This window comes from Brassica napus, chromosome C7 (genome assembly GCF_020379485.1).
Source record: "Brassica napus cultivar Da-Ae chromosome C7, Da-Ae, whole genome shotgun sequence".
Taxonomy (NCBI): domain Eukaryota; kingdom Viridiplantae; phylum Streptophyta; class Magnoliopsida; order Brassicales; family Brassicaceae; genus Brassica; species Brassica napus.
This window is the reverse complement of record NC_063450.1, coordinates 46,666,334-46,693,538: the sequence shown is the minus strand read 5'-3', so window position 1 is coordinate 46,693,538 and position 27,205 is coordinate 46,666,334. Positions and strand designations below refer to the sequence as shown.

Sequence of the window (27,205 nt, the reverse complement as noted above, 5' to 3'; positions counted from 1 at the left end):
TAATGTACGTCACCCTCCATTAATATTTATTTCACAGAATTGTTACTTGAGCGGGTTTTTTACAATTCATCTTTATTTGAGGGGTTTAATCACTAAAAACCCTTTTTACTATGATCTATATTGGTAGAATACATTATCAACAGTTTCTTACAGGTTCCACTTTTATGAGAATACGCTTTGTCTATATTTAATAACTCGTCGAATACGTTTTATAACTTTAACTCTATGATCTATCTTTTTTGGTTATGTGTTTTTCTAACTTTTCCTTCATGTTATTCGTAGTAAATAATAATCATTCCATCTATTATTCAGTGTTTTATCTAACCTAAAATATACATACTGTGTTTATTTATTCTATGTTTTAGATTCCGAAAATATGGAATCTTCCAAAAACTGCCAAAAATTTATCTCCTAAATCTACAAAATATTATGCATATTTTCCCTCCTCCTCCTCCACGTTTTGTTTCTCTCTCTCATTCACCATCTTTTTGTTCTTCGTTTATCTTCTTCATATATCCTACAAAGGCTTTTATCTATGTCAAATTTGGTGTATGAAGATCAAATGTCAATGACGACCACTGTTATGGGGTAGCTGTTGATTTTTATATGATCTAGTGAACATTGATAATGGTTTCAATCACAACATCTTTTAGTACATCATTTTGAAGCTTTATATAAGTTGATAAACCTTTTAGCTATACAAAACTTGTCGGTTCTCGTAATGTCGTTGTGCCAGTGACAACTCTGTTATCTTTGAGATTGATCATCCACTTGCGACAGGTTGAAATAGGGACAGATAGATGGAAACAAACATGTATGGAAATAGATGATGAAATCGTAGAAATAGCTTACGATTGAATGTGAATCACTGACACTTTCACTGAAGCCTTAAAATGGTGAAATCCTCCTATATACACTCACCAGTCACTTCATTATAAAAAAATAGAAGAAATATGAATTACCAAGATTATGCACGCTTTGCGTATCTTAACATAACTAATTTTGAAATATCATTATCAAAGTATATCTTTCAATTTATCTAACAAAACCCATCCAAAACCCTCTAAAGAAACTCACTAGTCATTGGTTACAGGTGTTGTTTCCAGTACAAAAGAGAGCATAGATGATAATTAGAAAAACCTGTTCATTAAGACTCACATTTTCGGATACATTACCATTGCATAAAAATACACGGTTAGGCGGATGTGTTTCAGCTCCTTCCCGCTTCAGCTCCGCCCTAAGCTCCTCCAACTCCGCCGTATTTGCCTTGTCGTAAGGACGCCGGCTATCTGAAGCTTTGCGTACGGGGCTTCCCGGTGGACCTCTATGTTTGGTAGCCATTGTCTGATGCGGTTATATGTTTTTGATGACTTTGCGAGGGGAAAAGAATAGTAGGAATTTATATAAGGTGAAAACCGTAGGGAAGCACAACGGTTGTATGACTCAAAATTGTTGTAGTAAATAAGAGCTTTTATGAGAAGTGACGGAAGAGTCAGAGAAGACGAAAATTGTCGGTGGTTACGAACCAAGAAGGTGTACGTAGGCGATGGGTGAAACTTTAGTTCGTAGGGTTGAGACATGATTTGGGTCTAAGTGTGTGATTCTTGTTTCAAAATCATAAAAGAAGTTTCATGACATCATGTCCGGAACATCGTGACCCAATGGTAAGGACGGGCTTCTTCCTGCATGGACGGGCTTCTTCCTGCATCCAAGTTGCGAGTTCGAAACTGTCGGAATGAAGTACCTCACGATTGTCTCTAGACACCACACATGTATGGGCTTTTGCTTTCGGCCAGTTATCCTTTTGGGTCTGAAATTTACTCCTAAATCTTAAAAAAAAGTTCACAACATTATATTGTGCTAAAATTTAATATTAATGTTTAAAGATAGATAATGATTTTTATCTTCTAGATATCATTTTATCCTCCTCTCGTTTGTATGGACGTGGATACAAGTTTTGAGATTAAGAAAATCTGGTTTAAGTCCACCTGGCCTTACAATAAACAATGTCAAATCTTATTAGATCTATAGTGTTAAAGTTTTTAACTTTTACACCCAATAAATTAGCAAAAATTACGTGTGATGAGTATCTTATGTGCGTGTGAGTATATATAACCTATAAACACATAATCTTATCTCACCAGTCACCATCTTCCTCCTCTTATTTCCCTCTCTTAAGGTCTCTCTCTCTAACACTAGTTATCTTTTTTTTTTACGCATAATTAGGGTTTTGGGTACACAAGAGATTAATTCCATGATGCAGTTTCTAGGTTTGTTGATTGTTTTCCCTAACTTGATTTCGTCAGGACGAAGAAGAAATCTGAAGAAGGCAAAAGGTTCGAGGGCGATGGCGACGGAAAACAACAGAGCGGACGAGATCGTATTTTCTCAGGAACGAGAGGTAATTAAAATTAAATCAATTGACAATGTTTTTTAATTGATTTTGATCTAGTCTCATAATTTGTTTGATAAGGCACCGTGTTGAAATGTTTAAGGATTTATCATTTAGGTATTAGAATATTAGTGTTAATTTGAACTATCTTAATTAATCTGGGTGTGCACACAAAAAAAAAAACATAATTAATCTGGGTAGCAATTAAAAAGATTTATGAAAAGTTTTTTTTTTGTGATTTTTAAGAAACGGTTTGACGACTATTGAATTTAGTTAAGGTCGCATTAGTAGTCACCCAGTCAAAAATATGTTTGTTCAGTTGACAAACCCCAATCCTCGCGCTATCTAACGACCATACACGTCTGTTTTCATCTTACGTCTATCATTCAAAACATTATTTTATGTAGTCAAAGTTCAGTATTTGATATGCAAAAAGTCTTTAAACTATACACTACTTCGCAACTCATTATCAAATGATTCAGAAACTGGAACATATTTGTCATAGGAACACAACAATATTATTCTTTCTTAACAAATTTTAGACTGAGTATTAATTATATGGACGGCCGTAAACGATAGACTCATCTTCATGTGAAACCCTTTGTGAAACTCAACACTTTCTTGAATTATCTGTTTAGGTTTTAACGATATATACATTGTTTGTTTTTTCTTCAAAATGATTTTGTCTGATTGCGATCGTTAGAGTGAACTTCTTTGGATGCTTGACAATCAGTTTACGACCTTAAACTCTTTTTAACATATCGTTATATACCAAAACCTCACTATAGAAATTGCTCTTTTGGTGTAGGATTTGTCAGCAATTGTGATCATTATCTTTCTGAGTCTCATTATTTAATATGTGACAAGAGAAGAAGATATATATTTTAATACGTAATTGATTAAATTCATTTTTGTTTTGCCCTTAGGCTACCTCTGGTGCAAACAAATATGGAGGTCTTGTGCCAAAGAAAAAGCCTCTCATTTCGCAGGTGAAATATCTTTAAGTAACCCGCATTTTTCATATATTCGTATGATTTGATTTGTTAATATACTAACGATTTTAAACCAATGCATGCAGCCCAAACGTGCCTTTTTTGATTCTGCAGACTGGGTTCTGCACAAGGTACATCAGTTGATGCAATCTAACCAACTTTAGATCTTTGATATTTCAGTCTAAAAGTAGTTCAAATTTCTTATGTTAAATATTATTCCACAGCAACAAGCAAGTGCAGATGAGAGAACTATAGAGGCAATAGAAAGCTTAAGACCCAAACTAGTGGTAACCTTTTATATCTACTTATTTATGCATGTACCAATTGTAATTAATTCGTACTACTACGTACGCATTCTAATTTCATTTGTCCTTTTTTCTTCCAGAGGACGCCTCACAAGCAACTTCCCCCGAGGGGACCTACCTTTTTAACTGGACAAGAGAATCTGGTAAGAATATGTTATCAGTATGAAAAAATAAAGTGTTATTTTCATATTATGTTCATGTCACTTATGTTTAACGGAGAACTGAAAAAGTCGTTTAAATTTACAGACATATTCGAGCTTTTAGGGCAAACAGACGTGGAAATGGAGAGTGGTTGGTTTGGTGTTAGCCTACTCGCGTGCTTCATGTTTCCATAAAATAAAACTTTTATCCAGAATAAATGTATAACTGCTTGATCGTTTCTTTAAATGGTGCAGACAATCATTGCTGCTTCTTTCTTTTTCTTTCCTAATATATAAACCTTGTTTGGGGGCATTTTAGTTTTCTTGAAACAAAAAGAATTCTAAATCAAAATTTGATGAAATTTTGAGTTTAGCTAAAGACAAATGATTTCTCTAAGAAAAAAACTTAGGTGATGATTGTTTCAGTAGTTTTTAATTTTAGTTTTTGGTTTTTAGATTTTAGTTGTTGGTTTTTAGATTTTAGTTTTTGGTTTTCAGCTTTTGGTTTTTGGTTTTTGGTTTTTGGTTTTTGGTTTTTGGATTTGTCGTATTTCTTAAAAAATTTAAAAAATTAACTAATACGTTATTTTAAAATAATATAATAAAATAGCAATAAATATTTAGATTTCACAATTAAAATTTATCAAAATACTGTGATTATTATTTTAAAATAAAATACAATAACATATTTTAATTATTAGATTTTTATAAAAAAATATATTATATTAAAATATAAATCATAAAATATATATAAAATTACACAAAAATAAAAATATTAAATTTTGAAACTACTTAGAAATTTTTCTTATATAAATTATTTTTAATTTTTAAAACTTGAATAGAAATAGTTTTTCTTATATAAATATTATAAATTATACAAAAATAAAAATACATAAAATTTTGAAAATAATTATAAATTTTCTTATATAAATTATTTATATTTTCTTAAAGTTGAATGGCAATTTTTATAATTCAGGATTATACAATATATTTTATTAATAAAACATATTATGTTTTTATAATTTTTTTTGTTATTTTTAATGTGACTAATAATTATTAAAATAATTCAATTGTTTTATTTATAGAAACTAATAACTAAGTTTTAAAATTAAATAATATTATTTATAAAATATATAAATTTAATTACAGATATGAAACACAAATTAAAATATTTCACATTATTGTTTAAATGATATCTAATGTACAAAATATTTTATGATAATTTTAATTTTTATGAAAATATTATTTATTAATTATTAATTAATTATAATGTAGTAGTTTCTACAAAAAAAAAAAATCAAAATTCGTTTTTCTTCATAAAAGCTCACAAAAGTTGGTTTTTGATTTTTTTCATAAATTGGTTAAACTTTTCAAAAACTATTTCTCTAAATTTTAGGGAATCTATTTATTGAAAATCTTGATTGGCAACTCAAATAGTTTTTACAAAAAACAAAAACAAAAAACCAAAAACTTAATTGGATGAAAAATGGTTTCTACAGAAACAAAAACCACAAACAATCAACCCCTAAATAAAATGATTGCAGATTATTTCTTACTCGGGTGATAAAGTCCACTCTAGCACTTCAGGCAGCATAGAAGTTCGAACCATTTCCTAGTATGGGATTAAAATATGGACTCCAAAAAGAGATAACTGTTTAAGCGTTTCAAAAGTGTATTTGTGAACAAATTTCAGACATATTGAAGAAAGACACTACTTTGCTACATTGTGTAAAACTGATCTATTTTTGGTCTTCTAAAATTTTATGATAGAAAGAACTTCGCTATCCACAGTAATATTTAATTTTATAAAGTTCACTTTTCTTTAAAGTGCATTCATCAGTAACATCAAAATTCTGATTTCTTAAAATTCAGTTTTTGTTATTGGAAATTTATCTTACGTGTATGTAAATTTATTTATAATATTATTTTTAATGTTGTATGTTTTGAAACTATTTTATAAATCTAGATATCATATAACTACAATATACTATGTACCTAATATGTAAAATAAGCAAACATCATTCTAGTAACATTTGTAACATTTTATGGAAATATACTGGTCTATCTCTACTGGAAATTATCTTCTTTGTTTTTATAAATCATATGACATGGTGTATATAATTTTTCTTTTAAAAACGTTTGACTATATATAATGATATAAAATATGTGGAACAACATTCTTCTCTTATAAATAAACATATGTGCATACTGATAAGAGTTTCATATTTAAGGTTTATGATTGTGGAGATGTGGGATAACGGTGATTATTGATAAGATTAACAGTCTAGGATATATGTAGTCTTTTGCAATCAAAAGAAAAATAATATTTTGATTTTTAAATCTAACCTTATGTTTTTGTTTATGCATTGACGCAACTAAATCTTTACGTGATTTTTGGGGCTAATGATGATAGGGTTTAAACTTTTGGTTATGAATAAAATACTTATTGGGCATACATACTTATTATAGTGATAACTTTAGGATTTAAAATATAGTTGGTAAAATTTAGGATTCATAAGTTCTTTTTAATGTACAGTTCAACAAATTAAAATATGCTTGTAGTATTTTGTGTTTAGAAACCCTAGTGTTATTTTTAAGGAACCGAGTAAACTAGGTTGGCGAAAAAATTTTATTAAGTTTTTGTATTGTAAATCTTTTCCAAGAGATAAATAAACTAAATATTTATTTCAACACCATTAGTCATTTACAACTTACAAATGATATTTCAAAATTATATAATACTATTAATTAAAATGAAATGCAAAATTAAACCCTTTAACAAAAATAATTGAGACAAATTAATGTTTTCTTTGTTATACATGTATTTATCGAACTCTGATCAAAGTGTAAGATTTATAGAAACCCAATATTAACAATTGACCCTTTAATAAAGAAACTAACACTGTTATTGTTCATATTAATGTTTGTGCTAAAAATGTAATTATCATTGAAAATTACGTATATTACAAATTGTGTGACCTATGGATTGGTCTCATGGCAAAACAAAACGAATGTGGAAGTAAATCCAATCGAGATTCTGCAGACATCTTAGTTTGGAAGCATTAACGTCAAATTAGTAACAACCCAACGTTTGGAAATGTTAGGTAGAGATGAAGCAGACAGACCGCAATAAAGCCGAACTAAGCAACACCAGAAGGCAGAAACCAACTAATCTAACAAAACAAGCCAGTCCAGTCCAGAATTTATTTAGATTGTTGGGCCCAGCAAAAAACATAAAAGCCCAAATCGGTGAAGATAATGAGGTCCTAGACCCATAAGTAGTTGACCATTTCATTGTGGACATATGTTTGATTTCTTTAAACGACACAGTTTCATTTTCTCAGCGCAAATTGATCCTTCAATCTCAGCTGAACTTGAAGCCGGAAAAGTGATTTGAAATCTGGTTCCCGTTCCAGGTGAAGATGAAGAAGATTGATCTGAAGAAGGTAGCTCGTAAGATCGAGGTCGATAATCGTATTCGTCTCCGTAACTACTACCGCATCGCCGATAATCTCCTCCGCCAGGTTTGTTCCGTCTCAATTTCTCTGATTCGATTTCGCGCTGCAAGTCTAAGAATGTAAAGTTGGTATAGGTTTAATGTTCAGCCTATATCAATCAGCTTTGTAAGTGAATGGATTAGTGATGATGTTTCATTTTTGAATATTGCTCAGGCCGGAATCTATCGAGAAGAGAAGAACGTTGTAGATTTGTATATCATGCTCCTTAGATACTCAAGGTGAGGAGAAAATTGATGTGCTTCTGAGATTTTTTTTTTGTATATGAAATATCAATGGAAGAGTTACAAAGTTTTGTTATTATTTTGTTTTGTTGGCAGTTTGATTTCTGAGACGATTCCTTTCCACCGAGATTACCAGGCGTCGCTTACGCAAGAAAGACTTGGGAGTAGGAAGGTCAGGTATTTTCTGTTTTTATCCTCTTTTCTTTCAAGTGTTGTTTTAGTGTTATTACCCTTTATATTCTCTAAAGTGGACTTCTTTGTGCAACAGAGGCTTCGCGCTGTAATCAACGAGCTTGAGTCTCTGAAGCCGGAGTTCGACAGGCGAGTGGATGAGCTCGACAGAGCCGATGATGAACCGTATAGCTCAGATGCTGTTGAGTGGCCTCCTGTCAACAGAGCTTCATACTTTAGACCTGGTGATATTAACAAGGTCTGAGGATCGGAATTAGCATTTTGTTTGCACATCTTCGTTATCCATGTGCTTTCTTACCTGTATTGTCTTTTCTTCCCCTGGATGCAGCCAGTAAGGCCGACAACATCTCAAGCAACGTATAACGCCGCTAATCTGACTTCATCTTCAAATCGTACACCGATTGATCAGCAATTCCAGAAGCTGTGAGTATTCTCCTTTCGATGTAGTTGTCAGTATTTCTGTTCATTAGGAAGTCAAACACCATAAGTTCTCTAAGAAATAGGGTCCAGCAATCCCGTATATGCCATTGGTTTTCTTCCTTTGCCTCTGTCTCTTTCTGCAACCACAGTAAATGTGATGATCTTTGGGTCTTTGTTACCAGAAAATTAGCCACAATACTGCTTAGCTTTTTCTGTTTATATGGTGTCATGTTTGAAGATACTTGTTGTTTTTCTTTTGTTTGAGTTTATCTTTAGTTTTGAAAGATCTGAACAAGAAATGGGTATATAAGACTCGATTGCTTGTACATACTAATCTGAGATGATAACTGAGACTTAAATTGTGCTATCCTGAACATGCAGATCTTTTGATTTTCTGCCTCCAAACCAAGCAACCTTATCTAGACATTCATTTCTAGGTCCAAATGGTCTTAAAAGTCAGTGGGTTGCACCCAAGTCCGAGATAAAGGTAAAAAATTGCGGATTATTGGTAGCTTCCCCACATATTTACACTCTTTTTTTATTTCCTTGTTGATCTAATCCATAGGAAATTTGAGTTTAAATTAAAGGAGCTCATAAAAATCTTTATTTTGTGTGAATGACAGGTTCAATATCCGAGTAGTACCGATTGGATTTCTGCTGAAAATTCAGGGTAAGTACTGATCTTCTGTTGCCGTTTAAGAATTTTTTATTAGAAGTGATGGCTATGTCTAACTTACTCCATCGATTGCTACAGGTTGATTGACGCTGGACCTAGCGCTTCCTCAACATCACTTAATGGTGATTCTCAAGGGGTCTCTACGCTGAACTCTGTGCTCTCTTTAGATGACGGTCGATGGCAGCGTCATTCGGAGGCGGTAACTTCCCAGTTTGTAAGTGACGCAACTGAAGACCCCTTTCAGTTTGTGGGTATGAAGCAACCTTCCCCTCCTCCTGTGCTAGCCCAAGTGCATCAAGAATACGCCCAAATTTGCCCATCTAAAGTAGCTGATCCTAGACCAGGACCTGCACTTCCTTCTTTAGAAGACAAAGAGGGCAGCAATTCGTATCAGCATTTGCATGTGGTAAGTTTCATGCCCATTACATCCTCTAAAAAGCTTGCTACAGTTCGCCCTGTTTTAGTGGAAATCTTCTCTCTTTTCGTCTTGTTAAACCAATACTAATGTCTTCTCCATTTGTGTAAATTTGCTGTTGAAGCCTGTGCGGATAATGGAAGATTTCTTAAGGCTAGCTCGGTCAAACACAGAAAGGAATTTAGAAACTTGTGGAGTGCTTGCTGGCTCTCTGGTGAGTAGACAGAATACACCTTTGCATTCATATTATATTGTGCTAGCATCGATCGTCAGATGAAATTGTCTAATAATCATCATCACATATGTTTCCCCTTGTTTGCAGAAAAACAGGGTGTTTCATATCACTACTCTCATAATCCCGAAGCAGGAGTCTACCTCAGATTCTGTACGTTACTCAGTTTGTACTTAGCCTTTTACATGTATTTACCCGTGGGTGATTCTTCTCACACTTGGTCCATCCGCATTTGTTAATGTACAGTGTCAAACACTAAACGAAGAAGAAATTTTCGAAGTTCAGGACAGACTCTCTCTATTTCCCCTGGGTTGGATTCATGTAAGTTCTCTCAGCCTCATTGACCAGCAAATCCATCTCATATTCATCACTCTTATAGTGTTTAGAGATAATACAAACTGCTCTTATCAATTAGTTCCACTCGTTTATAAGCTCTTATTGATATTATTGTGGGTAATTACATTTTTGGTTACAGACACACCCTACACAAACGTGCTTCATGTCATCAGTTGATCTTCACACACACTACTCGTATCAGGTACAACAAACACTCTCCCTTTCAATATCTGTAAGTCAGTCACTTGTACACATTTATATGTAACCATATGGTCCACCACATACATATCTTTAATCTCCGGCAGATAATGCTCCCGGAGGCAGTTGCAATCGTGATGGCTCCAACAGACGAAACAACACCTCACGGAATATTCCATCTGTCGGATCCATCAGGAGTATCAGTGATCCGTAACTGCCAGCAGCGAGGCTTCCACCCGCACGAAGAGTCAGAAGACGGTAACCCAATCTACGAGCATTGCTCACACGTCTTCCTCAACGCCAAGCTCAAATACGAAGTCCTCGACCTCCGCTAAAACCATTCCACTTACCCAGTCACAGCCATGTTTCTATTTTAAACCTCAGAGAGATCAGATTACAAAAATATTAATATGTTGAAGACCCTACCAAGTGGCTGAGAGCCAAACTTGAGTGATTATGATTTGTGTTAATATGATATTGACTCCAAAAACGAATATACTACTTTACATATTCGTATTATACCATTCAAAGCCTGGTTTGCTTGAAATGATGTATTTTATATGTATTTCAAATTTACCTGTACTACTATAGTGCAAAGACTCGAGAATCAAGTGAAGTTGGTCTCCATCTGTTTGAACTCCAACAAAGATGTATAAAAGGTTACTAATATATGGCTGGAAATGGTTTCGGCTTTTGCTGTTTTCAGGAGATGAATATTGTTAAAGACCAGTTCTGCTTGGTTCGGTTCAGTTCCTGAAGATTGATGTAATCCATGTTCTTGGGAAACTCTTTCCTCTTTGTAATGATCGTTTATGTTTCTTTATATAGAAATAGAACCCATGAATTATAGATTCTTAACTGATTTAACAAGCTTCAAATCCAAAACCAAACGAGAGACGTTTCGAATAACAAAAGTCAAAAAAATTTAAATATGGTTAAAAGAGACTACAGACAAAAAGGCTTCGCTAACAACTTGTAAAGGTGTCTTGTTTTTAACTCTAGAACCCATGAGCATCTATCTGATCGGGGGAGAAAACGCCACAGCTTTGTAACAGGAAAGAGAGAAAGGAGATTTTCCAAGAGCATCTCACCAAACACAACAGTCAACACTCTTCAGTCTTTTGTTGAGGGAGACTCAAGATCAGGCGATGTCACACTCTCTTTCTGACCCGAAGAAGACATAGGCCTTCTCGGCTGTTGCTGTTGTTGTTGTGAAATATCAAACAAAATCCCACATTGGATATTATACGAAGGAATGCCTAATATTTAAAAAGATGTCCAACTCTAATTCTGTGAATGGATTTGGAGCTGCTGGAACTGTTGTGCAGCTTGCATAGTGTGGATCGACCTGATTATTGGGATAGAATTGCTGGTTTGATGATCCAAAAGAACCATAATAATTCATTACTGATGATGCACCATTAGAAACACCTCGCCCCGTTAATACCTTAATTAAGATGTTGAACTTCCTCCTTCAGTGCGTCATTTAATTAATGCTGTCAAATAAGGGAAACACAATTAATCAAGTAGCAGTTAAAATCCTCAAGAGGCGTGGCATATACATACAACTATGAGACTGTTGGCATAATCTATTTGCGTGTCTACTAGTAAAGATAAGAAGAAGAAGAATAAAAAATGATAGGGAAGTATTTTTGGGAAAAGATCATACCATCCTGCAGGTGAAATTGTTGCTCCACTGCAGGAGATTTCTCCTTGTCCATTTGCAGAATTGCTTCCTTGGAAACTACGTATCGAAACCATTTTAGATTTTTAATTAATATATCGAATCTTTTTCTACTCTAATAATGGTTTAAGTAGGTATTTATCCTATATATTCTGCTTGAATTGTTTGAATACAAGAATAGGGTTTATCATGCAAGCCTAGTCGAAATAAACAAGCCAACACCTAGTCGAAATAAACAAGCCAACACCCAACAGCTATCCTCGTACGTCAAATGTAAGTATCACAATTATATATACCAGTACCTAGGCCTGGGACCGATCCACGTATCCGGGAAATGAAATTTATGGTACCCAGATCCGGATCCGTCAGATCCGTAGATTTAATATCCGGATTTTGGATGTCCATCTCGATATTCTATTATCCGCGGATATCCGGATCCGGATCCGTAAAAATAATTAAAAATAACAATTTTTTTTTAAAATACCAATTTTTTAATATAATACCTAAATTAAATATTTATATACAAGATTTATAAATATATTTATATATGTTTATAATATTTTAAAAACTAAAATATAATATTATAAGATTAATTCATGTATAAATATTAATATATCAAATATAAATATTAATAAAATAAAAAAAATTAATGTGTTTTAAAAATAATTTAAAAATATTAATAAATTAATATCCGGACCTAAAAATTAAGATATCCGTATCCGGATTCAGTTTGCACGGATCCAATATTTTACTATCCGGATTCGGATCCGGATACTCCAGATATCCTATTTTCAGAGCGGATCTCGGATCAAATCCGGATCTCGGGTACCCAGGCTTACATATAATTATATGATCAACATAAAAGATAATATTATAATTTATAAACCAAAATGGTGGTTATACATGTTGTTCCTTAATTTACAAATAAGAGAATAATTAATCTCATCATCTAGCTTTTTTTTTGCAGCTTTTATGAAGTTAATGACGAATACATACATTTGTTTTTGAAGTTGATAACTGCTTTAAATATAGAACCAATACACAAAACAAAACCCATTGTTGTGTTTATTAAATTAATAACTACCTTAAATTTGAAAAAAAGTAACCAGGGTGTATAATCAGACTAACGTGAGCCGCGGCACGAACCTCCCTGTCCCGGAATGTTGGTACATCTGTTTCGATCTGACTCTGACGAACCTCTTTGCAGGAACTGGAACACGTATTGAATCTCATCTCACCGCTGCTTCCAAACGGCCTAGCTAGCCGCTTCTACTTCGCCAATGATGATGCTTCCGGTGAACAGAACCAGCGCTCTTCTTCTAACCATCCTTACCCAAATCAAAGCGCTGCACCATACACAACAAGTTCACGCCAAGGTCATACTCCACGGACTCCAAGAAGAAGTCCTTCTCGGATCCAGCCTCACCAACTCTTACATCCAATCCAATCGTCTCGATCTCGCCGCCGCTTCCTTCCATCGAATCCCTCCCCGGAAGAGAAACCGCTACTCCTGGAACACGATCCTCTCCGGTCACTCCAAATCCAAGAACCACCGCGAAAGCTTACGTCTTTACAATCTCATGAGGAAGGATTGTAACGTCGACAGTTTCAACTTGGTGTTCGCGATCAAAGCTTGCGTCGGTTTAGGGTTTTTAGAGAACGGGGTTCTGGTTCACGGATTGGCGGTGAAGAATGGGTTGGATAAGGACGGTTACGTGGCTCCCTCTTTGGTCGAAATGTACGGAGAGTTTGGTCGCGTGGAAGATGCGCGGAAGGTGTTCGACGAAATTACTCTGAAAAGCTCGGTGCTTTGGGGAGTTTTGATGAAAGGGTATTTGAGATACTCGAGTGACTCTGAAGTGTTTCGTTTGTTTTATCTCATGAGAGAGGGAGGTTTGGGGATCGATAACGCGCTTACGTTGATATGTTTGGTGAAGGCTTGTGGGAACGTCTTTGCCGGTAGAGAAGGCAAGTCGGTGCACGGTTTATCCATCAGAAGGGGGTTTATAGATCAGAGTGGCTATCTACAAGCCTCTGTTGTAGATATGTATGTGAAATGCAGGTTGTTGGACGATGCTAGAGAGCTGTTTCAAAAAAGTGTTGATAAGAATGTGGTGATGTGGACAACGCTGGTTTCTGGATTTGCTAAATGCGAGAGAGCTGTTGAAGCGTTTGATCTGTTCAGGGAGATGATGCTGGGAGAAAGGGTTCTTCCGAATCAATGTACTTTAGCGGCGGTTCTTGTTGCTTGCTCGAGCTTGGGGTCTCAGAGGCACGGGAAGAGTGTTCATGGGCACATGATAAGGAATGGGATTGAGATGGATGCTGTGAATTATACGTCTTTCATCGACATGTACGCTAGATGCGGGAACGTTCAAATGGCTAGGAAGGTTTTCGATATGATGCCAGAGAGGAATGTGATATCTTGGAGCTCTATGGTCAATGCTTTTGGGATAAACGGTAAGTTCGAGGAAGCGCTGGGTTGTTTTGGTAAAATGAAGTCGCAGAACCTAACTCCAAACTCTGTGACATTTGTCTCGCTTTTGTCGGCCTGTAGCCATTCGGGAAACATCGAAGAAGGACGGAAGCAGTTTGTGTCGATGACAAGAGACTACGGGATTGCACCAGAGGAAGAGCATTACGCGTGTATGGTAGATTTGCTAGGTCGAGGTGGTGAAATTGGGGAAGCTAAGTCTTTTATTGATAACATGCCTGTGGAACCAATGGCTAGTGCTTGGGGAGCTCTTCTGAATGCTTGTAGAATCCATAAAAAAGTTGAGTTAGCAGAAGAAATAGCAGAGAAGCTCTTATCCATGGGATCCAACGAATCAAGCGTCTACGTCTTGCTTTCTAACATATATGCTGACGCTGGGATGTGGGAGATGGTGAATAGCGTGAGACGCAAAATGGGCATCAAAGGATATAGGAAACCCATGGGACTATCTGCTATTGAAGTCTGCTAGAAACATTCAGCTATTGGACTTCTTTGTGCAACAGAGGCTTCGCGCTGTAATCAATGAGCTTGAGTCTCTTAAACCGGAGTTCGACAGGCGAGTGGATGAGCTCAACAGAGCCGATGATGAACCGTATAGTGTTGTTGGAAGTGGTTTCCCGGGTATATCGTATAGTTCAGATGCTGTTGAGTGGCCTCCTGTCAACAGAGCTTCATACTTTAGACCTGGTGATATTAACAAGGTCTGAGAATTAGAATTATTATTTTGTTTACACATCTTCGTAATCCATGTGCTTTCTTACCAGTATTGTCTTTTCTTGCTTTTTTTTTTTCCTTCCTTGGATGTAGCCGGCCTTACGGACAACGTCTCAAACATCCGGGTTGTATAACAGTAAGCCGATTGATCAGCAGTTCCAGAAGCTGTGAGTATTCTCCTTTTAGTGTAATTGTCAGTAATTATGTTTACTAGGAAGCCAAGCACCATATATGTCGTTGGTTTTCTTGCTTTGCCTCTATCTTTTCTGCAACCATAATAATTTTGATGATGTTTGGGTCCTTGTTACCAAAAACAAATTGCCATTCTGATGGACTCAACGGCCAATGTTGCTCGTCTTTTCTTTTTATGGTTATCATGTTTGAAGATACTTGTTGTTTTTGTTTTGTCGAGTTTATCTTTAATTGTGTGTAACTACATTTTTGGTTACAGACACACCCTACACAAACTTGCTTCATGTCATCAGTTGATCTTCACACACACTACTCGTATCAGGTACAACAAAAACTTTCCCTTTCAATTATCTGTAAGTGGATCACTTTTATATACATTTGTTAACCACATGGTCCACTACATACATATCTTTAATCTGGCCAGATAATGCTACCGGAGGCAGTTGCAATCGTAATGGCTTCAACAGACGAAACAACACCTCACGGAATATTCCATCTGTCGGATCCATCAGGAGTATCAGTGATCCGTAACTGCCAGCAGCGAGGCTTCCACCCGCACGAAGAGTCAGAAGACGGTAACCCAATCTACGAGCATTGCTCACACGTCTTCCTCAACGCCAAGCTCGAATACGAAGTCCTCGACCTCCGCTGAAACCATTCCACTCACAACCACAGGGGCGGTCCCAGTGTATTAGAGGGTGTGGCATGTGCCCCACCCTAATTTTTTTTTGTTCATTGACATCTAGTGTTAAATTTAGTTAAGTACACTTACATATTAAGCTTCTAGTTATAGAAATGGTTAAGTGCCCCATACTTAAAACCATCTTGGATCCGCCCCTGCACAACCATATTATTGTTTTAAGCCTCAGAGAGATCAGATGCATGATATCAATATATGTATACTTGTTAAAGACCCTACCAACTGGCTGAGCCAACTTGAGTGATTACGATTGTGTTAATATGATATGGACTCCGAAAACGAATATACTACTTTTCATATTCGTATCATACCATTCAAAGCCAGTTTGCTAGAAATGTTACACTTAATATAATAATTACTCGGATTATTTTATGAGGAAAAATCCCACTAATAACTTAAAATATTTTTGCATTTTAATCAATGCTTTTAAATTCGATCCAAACTGGCTGTGGTCAAACCGATTAATCCGGTGATCTGACGATTCGATTTAGATTTTAAAAAATATTTATATTTAAAAAATTACTTAAACCCGAAACTAACAAATTTAATCGATGGATGACTAATATGTAATCCAATTTGATTTAAATTGTTATGGTTTCATAATTTGTCACCTTTAAATCCAAATTTTAAAGTTTACTATTTTGCAATTTTATGAAATTATGACATTTCTACAAAATAATTAACAACTATAAATATGTCTTGATTATATTACTCCTTTTTTATATAGCTTAATTAATTTTATTATAATTGTTTTGTGGAGTTTATCTTATTAATAATTTATATTATAATCGGTATAAGTTTATTTGCTAAAAAATAGTGTTAAGAATTTTTTATTTAGATAACATATATTTTGAACATTTTTCATAATTATTTTTGTTATTATATGTATTGTACAATGTATAATATATATATATATTTATGTAATGGCTATTAATGAATTATTATGTTTCATAAATAAATGATATAACCATTATTTAGTAATGTGTTAAAAAAACCCATTATTTAGTAAATATAAATAAAATAATATGTTGATTTAATTAATTTATTATTGATTAAAATTGTTTTGTATTATTTAACATGTAAAGGTAATTTTTATTTATTTTCATTGTTTTATAAATTATTTTATTTTTTCAATTATTTAATTTATCTAAATAATTTGAAAAAAAATGTTATAAATTATTAAAAAGATGAGTTCTAATATTTTATATTGTTTAGACACAAGACACAAAATTTAAAAGAGAAGTATATTGTTTGAAAAGTTGATAGTATAAAGAAATAAATATTAGTGATTTATTTTAAGTTTAACTATAAAATGTGAATTTAGTTTAAAAACTTTAAAAAAAAAAAAGTTAGGTCCTAACACAATGTTTATGTACGACTATAGTAATACTGGATAATAATTATTTTTTAAAGAGAATTTTAATTATTTGAAAATTGAATATTAAAATTAAATAAAATTCTATTTATTATAAAACTAAATTTAATTTTTAAAATAATTAATTATTAAATAAAAATTAACAATTAAGTCATTTATTCATTTAAAGCTATTAAAATAATAAATTTATAATGATGTAAAAAGCTGAAAAAATCTAGTATTTGTAAAGAGAAGGATTGCTCTTTCCTCTTTTCTCGTCCCCCTCTACTTCGTCTAGGGTTTATCCCTCTTATCTATCAATCCGCCGATTCTATACATACACTAGCCTCTCTTCTTCGCTGCTTCTTTCAATCGCCGGTGACGAATCAACAGAAAAAAGCAGAGGAGATTACACAGCAAGCCATGTCTCTGAGACCCAACGCAAGGACCGAGGTTCGCCGTAACCGCTACAAAGTGGCGGTGGACGCCGAGGAAGGAAGGAGGAGGAGAGAGGACAACATGGTCGAGATCCGTAAGACGAAGCGCGAAGAGAGCTTGCTCAAGAAACGCCGCGAAGGTCTTCAGGCCACGCAGCTGCCTCAATTCGATCCTTCCTCCCTCGCCGCCGCCGCTTCATCCGTCGAGAAAAGAGTATAACTACGGATCTAGAATCGATCTTATAGTTGTTTGCGTTGAATTGTAACTGTTTAAGAACTGATTAGATCGTGTGGGATTGGACTAGTTGGAGAGCTTGCCTTCTATGGTGGGTGGAGTTTGGTCGGAGGACAGAAGCTTACAGCTTGAAGCCACCACTCAGTTCAGGAAACTCCTTTCTATTGGTAAAGTTTTTTTTTTTTTTTTTTTTTTTTTTTTTTTTTTGCTATATGGATTAGGTTGAGCAATTTCTTGTAATGTTTTTGAAAATTTGGCAGAGCGTAGTCCTCCAATAGAGGAGGTGATAGAGGCTGGTGTTGTGCCTCGCTTTGTGGAGTTTCTCAAGAGGGGAGATTATCCTCAGCTTCAGGTTTGTTTGCTCCATTATCACATTTTGATACAATCATCGTCTGATTCTCTTGTATTTTTTGATGCATGATCCATTATCTACATGTCACGGTTGATACGATTTTTTTTTTATCTGAGACTCTCTTTATACTTTGTCTGTTTGTGTGGCCTTAGTTTGAAGCTGCGTGGGCATTGACGAACATTGCTTCTGGGACTTCGGACCATACTAAGGTGGTTATTGAACATGGTGCTGTTCCGATTTTTGTCGGACTGTTGGCTTCTCAGAGTGATGATGTCCGTGAGCAGGTAAAGTAATATGTTTCTATTGTTTCTTTTAATCATCGATACCAAAGTATGATCTTTTAAGTATTAACATGTTCATGTTTCAGGCCGTTTGGGCATTAGGGAATGTTGCTGGTGACTCTCCACGGTGCAGAGATCTTGTCCTCAGTCAGGGAGCTTTGTTACCGTTGCTCTCTCAGTTGAATGAGCATGCTAAACTCTCCATGCTCAGAAACGCTACTTGGACCCTCTCCAATTTCTGCAGGGGAAAGCCACAGCCTCCTTTTGATCAGGTTTCTCTCTCTCCCACTTCAGTCTTCTTTATTTGATCATGAGAGATTTTTTTTAACTTTAGTAAGAGCAGGTTCGTCCAGCACTTCCAGCCCTTGAACGCCTGATTCATTCGACTGATGAGGAAGTGTTAACGGATGCCTGTTGGGCCCTCTCTTATCTTTCTGATGGTACCAATGACAAAATCCAATCTGTCATTGAGGCAGGTGTTGTTCCTCGGCTTGTCGAGCTTCTCCTGTGAGTCTTTTTAATCCTGTGATTCACATTGGTTTCGTGCATGATCACGTGTTAATTAGTTAGTATCATTGGGTTTTTGGCTTTGCTGTAGGCATCCATCACCATCTGTGCTCATTCCTGCTCTTCGTAGTATTGGTAACATCGTCACTGGAGATGATACCCAGACTCAGGTATACTTATTCTTCTATAGTTTCAGTCATTTCTATACAGTATACTTGTTCCACTCTCCCTTGAACATTAATGGGACGAATGAGACACCACTGGCATAGCCACTGAATGTGAACATTTTGATAATGACCTTTGGTTGTCAAAAGTTACTTGCATAGCTTCCTGCTACTCGTCATATTAAATCACCTTTAGAGTGTTAGGTGTACCTCTAGAATGGAATCTATAATTCTTTTACTTTTTATTGGTTGGTTCTGAGATGATGAGAATTTTTTCTTGCAGTGTGTAATTAGTCATGGTGCACTCCTTAGCCTTTTGAGCCTCCTGACTCACAACCATAAGAAGAGCATCAAAAAGGAAGCTTGCTGGACAATCTCAAACATCACTGCTGGAAACAGGGAACAGATTCAGGTGAATGTTTTCTGAATATTGATGTTGTTGAGCCTTTGTTAAAAGCTTTTGTTGTTTAAATAGATATTTTATGTGTTAATCTTCTCTAATATTTGTTCTGTAATGCAGGCTGTATGTGAAGCGGGTGTGATTTGCCCTCTCGTCAATCTGCTTCAGAATGCAGAGTTTGATATTAAGAAAGAAGCTGCATGGGCAGTCTCAAATGCAACGTCTGGAGGTTCTCCTGACCAGATCAAGTAAGCTTCTTATTTGATCTCGCTTCCTCTAAAAGTATATTTGCTTGCTCTCTTTCGAACGATCACTTAAAATTTCTCGTGTGTTGCGTGCTTTAGGTACATGGTGGAACAGGGAGTGGTGAAACCACTGTGTGATCTTTTGATATGTCCCGATCCAAGGATAATCACCGTGTGTCTAGAAGGATTGGAGAACATTCTGAAAGTCGGGGAAGCTGAGAAGGTGACTGGAAATACCGGGGACGTGAACTTTTACGCACAGTTGATCGACGATGCTGAGGGATTAGAAAAGATTGAGAATCTGCAGAGTCATGACAACAGTGAGATCTATGAGAAGGCGGTGAAGATTCTTGAGACATACTGGTTGGAAGAGGAAGACGAGACATTACCACATGGTGATGGCTCAGCTCAGGGATTCCAGTTTGGGGGTAATGATGCAGCCGCACCGCCAGGTGGATTCAACTTCCAGTGAAGGTAAATAAATAACTTAATCAAACCAATCCTGTACAAATGTATGAACATCTCAAAGCATAGAGTAGGAGGAAGTGGAGAAAGCTTGTGTTTGTGTAATTCTCTGAGTCTTGTTTTTTGTTTTTCAACAGGAGGTAGGGATGATGATTGAAGAGAGTTGAAGGGAGGTTCAAGAGTTTTTTGTTGGACACTGGTTAAATGAGTCTTGTCTTGTGTGTAAAAGTCAGATGGGGTGCCTTGGTCTGATATGGTCTGGTTTGTGTGTGTGATGAGAAGTCAGTCTGGGGTTTTTGTTACATTTGTACTACTACTACACAACACTTCAAAGTCGAAAAAACATAAAAATGTAGGTCATGTTATAAATTAAGCATTCAAATGATCATCCACTTTTTTACCAAACTCATGCACTATGATCATCTACTCATCAAGCACTATGATCACCCATTCATTTACCAAATTAAGCACCATCTTTGTTATTTTATGTATTGTTGTTCACTATAAATACCATCACTCATCTCACTCTTTTGTACACCATAAACAAGAACAAGAGTTTATAATCAAAGAACCATTACATCTTCTTCTTCTTCCTTATAATAAACTCTCTCCCTTATACTAGTGTTATTTGCTTCTTACGGGTATTAAATTATACTCTTATTTAAATTTCTCGATACTATAAATTATAAGTTATTTCATAACACGTTATCAGCACGATCACTCTGCGATTCGGTAAAATTTATTTGTATCATTTATACCCTGTTATAATGGTCGGTATACCACCTCTACTATTATTTATATCATGTTATAATGGCCGGAATACCGCCTATATTATTTACTAGTAATTTAATTTATTTATTGGTCGGCCGAGCCGCCTTATATCCTGTTTATTATTTATTGGTCGGCCGAGCCGCCTTATATTCTGTTTATTATTAATTGGTCGGCCGAGCCGCCGTATAATTTATTTATTATTCTGCATTGATCGGCTGAGCCGTCGCATGATTTGTTGTCATAGAACATAAATATTTCATTGTCATAATTTTTCACTTTTATGAAATTTTATAGATTTGATTGACCGTTTAATACGATGTTTTCAGACTAATTTTTGGTGCACTCGATTTAACCCCAACGGTCACAAAGAAAATTTTTCAAAAATTTCCCCTTTCTCCAACGGTCATGAACAGTAATTTTCATCTATAAATACAACTCATTTTCACTCCATTTCATCATCCAAAACATTTCATCTTCTCTCAAAAATTTCAAATCGCTCTCCTCCGATTTTTCATTTCAAGAAAGATGATTCGCGCACTTTTGTTTTTATGTGCCATTTTTATTTGTGTTTCTATTTATGGTTTATTCGTTGGAGAATTTACTCCGAGTGAATTTAAGATGAATATCGGTTTAATTTTATTTACATCGCTTCTCCTTGTAATTTCTTGTATGATTAATGTAAACGGTTTTTAAATTATGAAGTTCATAATAAATGATTCATTTTAAAATTGCGAAATTCTAAAAAAAAAAAAAAAAATATATATATATATATAGTCATTTTAGACGATGATATATATATATATATATATATATCAACGCTTGTCTATATGTAAGAATAATAGTTATTTATGAATTAAATTTTGCTTATTATACTTTAATATGCTTCATGATTTAATGGTATTAAGGAAACATACTTTATGATTCATGGTCTAACATCATAAAAGAAATTATTTGTAATCGGTTAGTTTTGTTGTCGATTAGTCTTTGGTCTAATATCATAAAAGAATTTGGATTATATGTTGATATTTACTAATGTAATGGCCATGTTTATATGAGCAAAAATTTAAAGTTTTCAGGATTGTGTATTCTCTCGGAAAGATATGTACAAGTTATCAGCCAATTCAGAAACGTGAACAGCTGAAACTTTCATCGCCGATATACTTCTGTTTATAAGATAAGTATTTTTATGCTTTATATACAAGTTTAACAAACTTGATTAGATAAATCAATTTGCATGAAGTTGGCAGTGATATAAATTTGTTCATTAAATTGATTGATAGGTTAAACTTTGTTAAAAAGCATGAGAGTAATAATATAGTCTATATAATAATTACTATGAAAGTTTTATTTATTTTCTGATATAATAAGACACCTTTGTTAATACATATTTATATATATTTGAAATATTTTGATTTTATTACCATTTATATTGAGGATTTTAAGTTTAAAGCTTGACTCTAAAAGATCCATAAGTTTTGGAAGATAATATATATAAAAAAGGTATTATCACCTGAAGTGATTACCTAAAGCTCATTTTGTATTTTGCATTTAAAGATTACAAGACCTGAAGTCGGTAAATAAAGCCAACTATGTTGGATGTTAAGTTTAAAAGTAAAATTTCTTCAAGAAATTGTTTTATGATGCATATATATTGAAAAAATATCTATTGATAAATCACGTCTAGTTGATTATGATTCATTCTCCTGAAGAGAATATGACATTTAAAAACTCATAAATTGTGGTTTTAGACGTGAGCATAAATGAGGTCAAGGTCCAAAGAGTTTCTTTATAGAACTCATACTCTCACTTAAAGTTGAGAAAATAAACATGGTAATAAAGAAAAGAAATTATGAATTCATCTGAAGATGAAAGAAAATTTATTGTGTGTACAATACAAGGTAGTAAAACTTATAGAATGCTTAAAAAGAGGATATATATGATGCTCCAGAAGTATACATAGTATTACTGCACATAAAAATTTAATTTAAAGTTCTTAAGAATGCAATTTAAAGTTCTTAAGGTATTGTATTTTTATAAGTATCAAAAGTTAAAAGGATCTACGAAAAATACATAACCCATGTAGGATATGTTGTTGATTAAGAAAATGAGATACATTCGAGATTGATAAACCTGTAGTATTATACTCTCGAGGGGAAGAGTTAAAGAATCTCACTTTTTATGATAAGTCAAACATCCAGAAGATTATGTTTACACTAAAACTAAGATTAATGAATTTTTCTCAAAGTAAATCCGTAAGATTTTGAGACACTTATGTTGAGACAATAAGCAAACGAAATGATATATACATTTCAATCAGAAATAATTCTCAAAGCAGTATAAGTATTTTAGAGAAAATATCTACAGCCTCTTATATATTGTACTACACAAAGATTAGTATAATGAAGATAAATGTATAGTAAACTAGAAGTTTACATTTGGCATGAATCAGTTAGACCATTTTGGTTCATTAATAATGCGAATATATACTTAAAGGTCATATGCATAGTCATATAAGAACCAGAAGATTCTTCCGAATGATTTGACATATGTTGCTTACCCATAAGATAAAAGGGTAATATGGTTTTCACCAGCCAAAATAAGATATTGGCATAAATAACGAAGATGTTAGTGGACTGATCACCCACTATGCATTTTTATAATATTGGTGAATTCACTTCTTAAAGTCTTTAACGACTATAGCACATTCACTGAGATAAGTGCTAAACATTTTGAGCAACATTGGATCGCATCAAGCCAATAAATATTCACTAGTTCTCCCCATCATTGGTATAGAATCAGAAACCAATCATTTTCATCTAAGAATGTTGGATGTTGCTCCGCCACAGAGCTTCAAATGAAGATGTGTTTTCAAATGAGGTTGGAAATATATGTTGGATATAAATCTCTATTGACACTTAAGAATCCAGAGCCATCCCCGAAAACTATAAGTAAGGCTATACATGAATTCTAAAAGTGAGTTAGTACTTCCAACATAAGGGGGAGAAAATAAACAGCTGGAAAAGAAAATAAGTTGAAATGAATTATCATTGATCCTCGGGCTAAACACAATGTGAAATAGAAGTCCAAAAGATAATTCATTTCAAAACTTACTAAAGCAGTTGCCAGACACGACCCATATAAATATAGTGATCAAGTCACATATACCAGCTGTAAATGCTCCAATAAGAATAAATGTTCTACAAGAACAATATCAAACTGCTAGTCACGCCTGCAGCGTGGTAGACAGATTGGTTCCAAAGATAAATCCTCGTAAATGAAAAAGGAGCATATATTGATAATGGTCAAAACGAGGCAATATAGTTTTGTATGATCTCCAGAAGAGAAATTAAACATGACTGACGAAAATTCAGGTACCTGAGACAAATGAAGAGATCTCAATAAGTTATGTCATGTATGAAACAAAATGGAACCGATAAGAAAATTGACGTCGATGATATTATACATGCAAAGTAGCAGTTGATATAATAAATGAGAAAGAGGATCATGAAAGAAAGTCTATTGAAAAGTGTACAAAAAAAAAATGATTGGCCAAATCAGAAAGATGCAATAGACAAAGATATAAACTTCTTGTGAAATAGAAAAGTATTTGGACCAGTAGTCCATACACTAAAAGGTGTAAAACAAGTGAGATGTAAATGAACCGTTGCACACAAAGAAGGATCAATATGAAATTGATTGTGAAGAGACATAATTTCATATGGTAGATGCAACTAGTTTCAAGTTCCTTATAGTCTGGTAATAAAGGAAGAACTTGAATAAAACAATCCACTTGAAAAATGTTAATCCCTGAAAGTATAATCCATGAAGGATTGATGATATCAAAATCATGTTCCCGGGAACTCTGCATATTCGATCGAATTGAAACAAACTATTTTATGGATATATGAAATATTATAAGGTTAACAAATGTATCCATTTGTATTTATCAAGAGATTATAAATCAATAGAATCATGATTTGAATATAATCAAAACTCCTGAAGAGTTATAGAAAAATTATATTTTGGAAGAAAACTCTTGACAATACTATATTGTTTTATGTATTCTAAACTGGAGATCTAAAACTGAGATGTTATCATAAAGATCCTTAAAGTATTTTATTTAAGACGCTCGTATATGTTTGGTCCTGAAATACCATACGTAAGAGTGTTATTTAAGAAAATTATTAATCTTTTTCATTACTGAAAGATGTAATTTCATATGAAAAGAAAGAAAATCATAATAGTAACTTCTATAGTTACAAATGAATAATTCGTATGTACGAGACGAATTTCTATACGATTATATGTAAGAAATTTGGTTTGAAATCCAAATAGACCAATAAACTATTGTCTAAGTCAAAAGAGAATTATGGACAAGAAGTCTAAAGGACCTAGATATCATAATAGAAATGAATAGAGTTTATTCTCTTAAGCTTAATTCTCTGAAGAGAGTTGATTGGAATGCATATCCTGAAGATATTGTTTCCAGAGAAAGAAATATGATAGTAAGTGTGGTTGTACTCTTTTTCCTTATCATGGTTTTTTTTTTTATCCCATTGGGTTTTTCCATGACAAGGTTTTAACGAGGCAACAAAGAACATACAAAAGATAGACAACCAAAGAGAATGTTACAATTTGAGAGATGAAAATCTATCATTGTTCTAAAGGTTCTATGACTACTCATTCGAGGGGGAGCTTACGTAGTTGTACTCTTTTTACTTTTACTACGGTTTTTCCCATTGGGTTTTCCATGACTAGGTTTTTAACGAGGCACCACGTAATACAAGATGGATGATCAATGGAGAGTGTTATAAATTAAGCATTGAAATGATCATCCACTTCTTTACCAAACTCAAGCACTATGATCATCCACTCCTTTACCAACTCAAGCACTATGATCATCTACTCATCAAGCACTATGATCACCCACTCATTTACCAAATTAAGCACCATCTTTGTTATTTTATGTATTGTTGTTCACTATAAATACCATCACTCATCTCACTCTTTTGTACACCATAAACAATAACAAGAGTTTATAATCAAAGAATCATTACATCTTCTTCTTCTTCGTTATAATAAACTATCTCCCTTATACTAGTGTTATTTGTTTCTTACGGGTATTAAATTCTACTCTTATTTAAATTTCTCGATACTATAAATTATAATTTATTTCATAACAGGTCAAACTTTATTTTTCTTGTCAGTGCGATCCAAGTCATTTTGGGCTATTGTTTTGTCTGCATATGCACGCTTATCTCTCAATATATTGTTTTTTACTATTCATGTCTCCGTAAATCGATGTTATTAATGCCTGTCGTCAACCTTTAAGTGGGGTTTAATATTAAAAAAAGTTCTCTAATGTTTTTATCAGACTGACTAAATCGATGTAATTAATGTTGTGTAGAAGAACAAAACATACCTTACCAATAAAAAAAATTGATTAAAGAGGAAAAGAGCTTGAAACTTATAAAACATATTACTCCATCCGTTTCAGACTACTTGTCATTTTAGACTTCGGCACACAGATTAAGAAAATATTTAATTTTGCATATTTACTAGATAAAAACATCGTTACCAATACACCTAACCACATTTCAATCAATTAAAAAATAGACTAAAATATAAAATTAATAAATTTTGCATTAAAATTATAAAACTACACTAATTTTGAAACAAAAATTTTACCCTACAACGACAAGTAATCTGAAACGGAGGGAGTGGATGTTATTTGTTTTGAAAATACAAACCAAATTCAGTAACAATTATTTCACTTTTTTGGAGAATTTAAAGAAAACGTGTGTAAGACAGACGATAAAAATGTGTCGAAAAAAAAAGACAGTATATCAAATGCATGTAACTCTTAAACTCAATTTGGCAATTGGCAAATCTAACATGGCATACAAATCGAAACAAATTGTAAATTTGTAAATACCAAAAAAAAAAACCATTTATTTCCACAAGAATGCTTTTATCTTTGTTTGTTAGTCATTATTAATTAGAGTTATTACAAGTTACAAACTTTAATTTTCCCTCTCATTTTTCTTTCAGTTTTCTTGTTTGTTTATTTTGGCGGGCGGCTCAATGGTAAATAAAACCCCACGCTCGAGGGTAAAATAGTAAGTAAAAGAAATTTAGGGTTTTTATTGTCCCCGCCTCCTCCGTTACTATAA

The 27,205-nt window shown here is 33.9% G+C and overlaps 4 protein-coding genes across 4 annotated transcripts; all 4 read left to right on the top strand.

Moving 5' to 3' along the window:
- Positions 1–1,321: 1,321 nt before the first annotated feature.
- LOC106410109 lies at positions 1,322–4,208 on the top strand. Its single transcript, XM_013850602.3, has 7 exons — positions 1,322–2,179; positions 2,307–2,401; positions 3,319–3,381; positions 3,471–3,515; positions 3,609–3,671; positions 3,770–3,832; positions 3,936–4,208. Exons 2-7 carry the CDS (start codon positions 2,348–2,350, stop codon positions 3,951–3,953), a joined length of 306 nt encoding a protein of 101 aa, XP_013706056.1. The 5' UTR covers positions 1,322–2,179; positions 2,307–2,347; the 3' UTR covers positions 3,954–4,208.
- A 2,928-nt stretch (positions 4,209–7,136) lies between these two features.
- LOC106410144 (AMSH-like ubiquitin thioesterase 3) lies at positions 7,137–10,648 on the top strand. The gene is made up of 13 exons (XM_048762871.1): positions 7,137–7,353; positions 7,501–7,565; positions 7,665–7,740; positions 7,837–7,998; positions 8,089–8,183; positions 8,562–8,667; positions 8,804–8,850; positions 8,935–9,262; positions 9,396–9,485; positions 9,594–9,656; positions 9,750–9,824; positions 9,979–10,041; positions 10,145–10,648. Exons 1-13 carry the CDS (start codon positions 7,252–7,254, stop codon positions 10,370–10,372), a joined length of 1,500 nt encoding a protein of 499 aa, XP_048618828.1. The 5' UTR covers positions 7,137–7,251; the 3' UTR covers positions 10,373–10,648.
- A 2,091-nt stretch (positions 10,649–12,739) lies between these two features.
- LOC106410141 (pentatricopeptide repeat-containing protein At1g06140, mitochondrial-like) lies at positions 12,740–15,074 on the top strand. The gene is made up of 2 exons (XM_048762870.1): positions 12,740–14,916; positions 15,023–15,074. Exon 1 carries the CDS (start codon positions 13,002–13,004, stop codon positions 14,682–14,684), a length of 1,683 nt encoding a protein of 560 aa, XP_048618827.1. The 5' UTR covers positions 12,740–13,001; the 3' UTR covers positions 14,685–14,916; positions 15,023–15,074.
- A 2,335-nt stretch (positions 15,075–17,409) lies between these two features.
- On the top strand, positions 17,410–20,666 carry LOC125590023 (importin subunit alpha-2-like). The gene is made up of 11 exons (XM_048762869.1): positions 17,410–17,826; positions 17,918–18,014; positions 18,108–18,199; positions 18,352–18,483; positions 18,567–18,752; positions 18,824–18,987; positions 19,079–19,157; positions 19,435–19,563; positions 19,672–19,799; positions 19,896–20,270; positions 20,399–20,666. Exons 1-10 carry the CDS (start codon positions 17,599–17,601, stop codon positions 20,266–20,268), a joined length of 1,608 nt encoding a protein of 535 aa, XP_048618826.1. The 5' UTR covers positions 17,410–17,598; the 3' UTR covers positions 20,269–20,270; positions 20,399–20,666.
- Positions 20,667–27,205: the final 6,539 nt, after the last annotated feature.